General features: G+C 48.6%; 1 protein-coding gene across 1 annotated transcript in view; it reads right to left on the bottom strand.

Moving 5' to 3' along the window:
- Positions 1 to 2014: 2014 nt before the first annotated feature.
- The window catches only part of LOC142904578 (FERM domain-containing protein 5-like), a 43042-nt gene continuing 38914 nt past the window's right edge, over positions 2015 to 6142 (bottom strand). Inside the window, exons 10-14 of the mRNA XM_076050769.1 lie at positions 5941 to 6032; positions 5780 to 5854; positions 5580 to 5648; positions 4707 to 4813; positions 2015 to 2703 (exon numbers count right to left, since the gene is read on the bottom strand). Coding sequence (XP_075906884.1) covers positions 2102 to 2703; positions 4707 to 4813; positions 5580 to 5648; positions 5780 to 5854; positions 5941 to 6032 — 945 coding nt within the window. The 3' untranslated portion in view covers positions 2015 to 2101. The remainder of the gene's footprint in view (positions 2704 to 4706; positions 4814 to 5579; positions 5649 to 5779; positions 5855 to 5940; positions 6033 to 6142) is intronic.

The raw sequence follows: 6142 nt of genomic DNA, 5'->3' as shown, positions 1-6142 counted from the left end.
TTTGGCTGCAGAGCTGTTTAGTCAGAAAACCCGCCGCTAGTGCGCTCCATCACCTCACGATGCACGACGACTCCTCAAAGGCCCAATATGTAACATTTAAAGGGATCTATTAGTCACCAAAAATAAATTACTTTAAGTTTTCATTCGCTAATAATAATGACGATTAGAATTTATATTTACATCAAGAGGCAGCGGCCGTATTGCAACACCGAGTGTCTGCAGCAGCGCTGAACGAGCATCTGCCGGGCTTCGGGATTTTACCCATGACATCACAGCTGGTTTCAGTGAGGTTTACTTGAGCATTGATTGAAGTGATCTTTCCAACCATTAGATGCTGCTAAATCTTACACACTGGGCCTTTTAAGTTTTTGTGTTTGGATGCTGAGACTTGACCGGAACTTTCCTGCTGGCCACGAACGGAAACATGAGCTATTAGATTTTAGTCATACAGGAATTAATTTCTGACTGTGCTAGTTAGAAAACAAGCGGACTCTCAAACTATAGGGCACTGACTGCACTACGCAACTGCTGCAACCAGTAACAGTGTTTCTGGGTTTGATGCTGATTGGCAGATGCCATCAATCTTGAGGAAGATTGGGACAATCGGGTAAAAAGTGGATGGAATTTATCTTCCGTCTTAGCCCTCTGTCATCTTACTTACGCTTGCTACTCAACCTTTCATCTTCTTCATCTTATTATTATTATAACAGATATGTTCTTAAATCTCATCTACATTCAACAAACACTCCTTAACTGCCATTTCACACCTTCCTTTCTCCTCTCAACCACTTTCACCCTATTTCCAAGTACGAGCAGTCGACATTTAAACGGTCAAGTGATAGTTCATCCGAAATGGAAATTTCACCCATTCGAAATAGCGATGGATGGTAATTCCAGTCCGGTCCAATTAAGATAGCGAGTAGATCTATGTGCTCTACGTATTCCGGAGCATCACAGCTGCCACCTTTGCCTGTAAAAGAAGCATTCAATTGAGGCACTGTGGGCACAAGAAGCGAGAAATAATTGAACGAGAACTCTAAGAATAATCAGACGTCAATCAATATGTACTGAAATTAAAAATACATTTCTTTTAATAAAAAGATAATTCATAATAAATATATTTTTTTGTCTATGCATGATTTTCCGCTGTAGTTGATTACCACAATAATCAACGTTCAATTCCTCAATTTTTTTAATGTAATTATTTATGTAATTTTGGCACTTTCATCCTGCTTAGCTCCAGCAGCAGAAACACCTGCCCCTCCCACTCCAGATGGATCATTGAATCATTCTGCCGTTTTACTATACGAGAAAAAAAAAGAGGAAGATGCTTGCAGATGTGATGAAACAGCAAGGAGGAAAAGGTTGAAATTTCAAATATGGATGAACTATCCCTTTAATTTTGTCAACGCTGCCATCACGTGTTCTCTCCTAACTTCTCTCTGACTCTACCATCACATAGCACACATCCCACCACCACGCTGACAGACAGCGGTGACGTCCAGATCCGGTGTGGGAAAAAATACGGGCCGGGGGCCCATATGCGGCCCGTTTAGCTCTTTAATCCGGTCCCCCGAACTAGAGGAAATAATAGAAATAGCAAGGAAGTCATAGAATTTCTGTATTTCATCCAGTTTTAGGAGTACTTTTACCGAAGACCTAAATACTGTGGGGCTTCAAAGACACTTTTGCTCATTTTCAATTGACATTAAAGTACATGTTTTCTACATATGATGATAAGATTTTTTTTCTCCTATGAGGTGAGTCACCAAACCACTCCATCCATCTGCTCCTGGTCCGGCTCATCTACCAAATTTCAGAAGCCATTGTGGCCCACGAGTCAAAAAGTTTGCCCACAACTGGTCTCGATCAATACAAAAATGAAGGCAACTGTTGTCATCTCGGCCACGTCCCCGCCCTGATCATGTGACCGCCAGAGAAAGAAAACAAAACACCTTGAAATGACCTGAATTTCCAAAAAGTAAGAAATGATTCCCTTCCCTCGCAGAGATGGTTGACTTTGATATGGAGGCTTTCATTGGTGGGTTGAGGGGGGGTTTAGTCTTTCACTCGGCTCAGCCCCCCCCCACCCCTCTCTGACTCACTTGCTCACGAGGAAACCCCCCATCCACCGCAGCTTGCAGGCGAACCAGCGCCGCAGGGGGCAGAAGTACTCAAAGTGGAACTGCTGGAACTCGGGCGTCTTGCGGATGTCCCTCAGGAAGGCAACGTCCAGGTCCGACTCCGTCAGCACGATGAGCAGCAGCAGCAGCGCGAACAGCAGTCCGATGGTCACCAGGAAGAGGCGCAGGACGCTCAGGACGAACTTGTTGAGCTCCTGCACGTCGCCGGACGCCGAGCCCCTGCTCCTGACCACGCCCAGCGCCCTCCTCCTGCGGGAGGCCGCGTCCGCCGCCAGCCGCTCCTTGTTGGAGGCGGCGGACGCCTGCGAGTCCCTCTCCTCGTCCGCGCTGCAGGTGGCGCCGTTGAGGTGGCGGGCCGGGGGCATGTCGCCGCCGTGCTCGGCCACCGGCGTGGGCAGCACGCTGTCCGAGGGGCTGTAGGAGTCGTCGGAGATGATGGCCGACGCGCCGCCCGCCTCGCCGCCCTGCACCACGTGGCCCCGCGACGACATGAAGGAGTCGCCGTCGGAGACGGAGCGCACCGGCGTGGAGTGGGCGCTGTCTCGAAGAGACTCCAGACCTGTGGACGGGCAGCAGAGAGAGAAAAGAAACAACGCATCAGACACGTCTAGAAGGGATGGTTCTCACAAAGGCCCGCGGACGCCGACCGATTCCGACGTTTAGAAGAATAGGAAATGTTTCACCGTCCCAAAAAGGGTTTTTCAGCAGAAAAGCGTCCAATCTTAAAGGTACATTGTGTAAAATTCTGCCATCTCGTGGTAAAATTTTAAATTGCAGTGCTCATTCGCTCACCCTCCCTGTAACCAAACATGCCAGCGAACTGCAGTGGCCTGCACACACAAACCTGTATAGGTTTGTCAACCTTCTTCTTCGTTGGTTTCTTTGAGGACGCAAATGTTCATAACACGTTCAAAAGACAGATGTACCTTTTGAGTTGGGTGAAGTTACTAAAAATAAATCACTGCTGTGTGCTCAGTCGCTATCATCAGGAGCCACGTTGTGGAACAATTCACTCTGACATCACAGCTTGGGCAAGCATAGTGTTTGATCAAATGACATCAAACACTACTAAATGCAACACGCTGGACCTTTAAAATGCTCCAGCAACTGTTCTCCGCCGGCCCGACAGTGGAACCCTGCTGCATTGTTTTTTTTTTTACCTGCCCTGTTGGCTGCTGGGCTGCTTCCATATTGCTGGGGTGGCACAGCGAGCCTGGAGGCAGTCCTGGAGCTCTGGCCTGATCCAGGACCAGAACCCGGTGTGGAGGAACCCTCAGGGAGGGCGGGAAAGAGAGGCAGGACCCCCAAAGCCTTTCCCAAGAGCCTCGGCCCCAAAGACAGCACGCGCACCTTCACATCCCGGTAGCAGTGGTTGATCATGCGCAAGTGAACGTTCACCTTTGTCTTGATCCGGATCAGACACTTCACCATGGCTCTCGGCAAAGTCAGCACACACACCAGACTGACCTTGAGTGTTTTTTTTTCTTTTCCTAACACAGCGACCGGCTCTTTCTCTAGTTTATCTCCCTGAACTGGACGCCCCCTCCTCCCCCTCCTGTCCTCCTGCCGTCCGAGCTGGTCCGAGGCAGGCAGCCGGCTGACAGCGGAAGACAAATGTAGCGTCAGGGAGTGAGAGACAAGGTACCGGGAATGTTCCACGGTTCACCTCGCCCCTCCCCTCCGGTGCCCTCGCTGTCAGCTGCGACAGGCCCGCCGTGGCCCCTGACAGCAGCCGCTATTTAAAGGTTGTGGTATTATCACTCTGTGGACATACCAACGCAGACACAGCAACAGGACAAAACACAAGAGGGGGCGGGGGGGGCTGTTGTCGCTCGGTATGTCGGTCACGGTGGGTGGGGTGGGGAGAGGTGGGAGGACAGTTTGAAAAGAATATGTTTTGGTGTGTTTTATTTTGGCAGAGCACTCGGTGCTTCAGGTTGTTGGAGTCGCTTCCTCACGGTGGCGGCTTGGGTAAAAGGTTAACAGGTTGGCGGCGTATGAAGGGGAAGTGCCCTTTAAAAAGTGCCGAGGGGCGACTTTATCGTGTCGTGACCAACGGCCAGAAGCCCTCGGCTGCAGTTTCAGAGCGATTGTACAAATCCAGCGGACATTGCATGAGCCGTCGGGGAAAAGGAGAGCGATTTGCACTCACACATGGGGTGGGAGGGGGGAGGGGGGGGACAGGAAATGAAAAATCCCCCTGAGTGAAATATTCCCAATGCAAAGTGTGTGTTACAAAAGGTGTGAGTCTAACACATTGTATGGATTTAAGGGGTTGGACTGCAAAAGTGTCCAAAAACCAACCGATAGAACATTCACTGTTTGGAGGGTTGCGCCGCTCGGCAGTCAGAGTTAATTAAACGCTGCGTGTGTTGGATGATTGGAGGATTTGATGGGAAGCTGCTGCAGAGACCAGAAGCTGAACTGCTTTGAACTTCTTCTCTATGTGAAACCCAACCCAAAGCAGGCGAGCGCTGCTGGAAATGAGCTGCGCTAGAATTCACTCTGGCAGCAGCCTTTACATCTTCTCCAGACTCTTTGTCTCCCTGAGTGGGTTTTTACCTTCCATGATGGAGATGTGCACGGCTCTCCGTCTGGTCCTGGGCACACTGGTCAGTCGAGGGCCGTGAGTGATTGACGGACAGCTCCGACTCGGCACCATACCAGCTCTGCACACACACAGGCACGCACACACACACACACACACACTTCTAAGTGTCTCAAACAGTGAGTGCACCTTATCATATTATCGTTCCTTTACTTATTTGCTGCACTTTCTAAGATAGTTTGTGCTTCAACACACAATTTTGTGGAGCACTCCTTTGTGATGTCACAAAGAGCACCGACACCTCCTGGTTTTGCCTGCTGAGAGCAGTCTTGTCAGGAGTGTCATCATCATTGAATTTGTACGACAACCCCCCCACCCAACACGAACAACAATACCAAATGTGCGATAATTTGACCATTTTGTGAATGTCAGTCCGCTGCACTGCAGTATGTCGCAGTGTTTTGGGAACCCGAAGGCATCTTCCCCCCATGTGACATGTTTCCAGCCAGTTATACGTTGTTCAGCGACGACCTACAATGTAGCAAGCTGTGAGTACTTGTGGGACGTAATCAACTAAATTTGACTGATAGCACAGCACGACAGGTAATTAATTTTCAGTCTCTACCATGATAATCCCACATTCCCAGCCTGGCAATGCACCTTATCTCGTTCCCTTCCAAGAAAGGGTCACTTGCAGCAGACGATGCAAGATAAAACAGCTTTTTACATAATGTTAGAAAAGAAAAAAAAGGCCCTTCTCGTCTAGACAGCTAAATGTTTTTTGGGGTTGGTTGGGGGGGTCATTAATCATGAGTAATTGCTTCACTGGAGCCCTTGTATACATTGTTGTATTAAATTAAAATGGAATATCAGATGAAAACGCAGACCTGTGGATCTCAGGAGGATCTCTCTTAATTTTGGCACTTTGTTCCATCACCTCTTTTGCAACCTTTCCGCTGAAAACACACACAATGGCAGGGAAATCTGTTAATGCATCATCCGCGTTGTCGTGCCACTGTCAGAACATAGCGTTTGCAATGTTCTTTGCGTCGAAGCGAGCTCTGCCGTCTGTATACTGCTGAAGTACCTGTATCTAAAGCGACTACCCTTGAAGAAAAGGTTACTACTGGAGACAGTGCGCACTTGGCTCGACTTCTCCAGCCTGCGTCAAGAAAAGCACACAGAAAAACACTGTAAAAGCGCATGAAAGGTTGTACACACAGTTTTGCCCCTCGGCCTTAGACTCACTTGTAGAAGGCCTGGTTCTCGACTCCACACTTCCACAGATGTTTACAGGCCTCAGGTGTATGTGCAAAGTATGTCAGTATAATCTTCCTATCCTGTAAAAAAAAAAAAAAAAAAGCATTTAACATTCTTCTTCACAATTTCAATGGAAATAACGCACTGACTTGACGAATGATAAGACAAGGTTACCACCAATACAAGTCTC

This window comes from Nelusetta ayraudi, unplaced genomic scaffold, assembly GCF_046127955.1.
Source record: "Nelusetta ayraudi isolate G7.1 ecotype Tasmania unplaced genomic scaffold, CSIRO-AGI_Nayr_v1 ptg000005l, whole genome shotgun sequence".
Taxonomy (NCBI): Eukaryota; Metazoa; Chordata; class Actinopteri; order Tetraodontiformes; family Monacanthidae; genus Nelusetta; species Nelusetta ayraudi.
The sequence above is the reverse complement of the archived record's forward strand: the minus strand, read 5'-3'. Positions and strand labels throughout refer to the sequence as shown.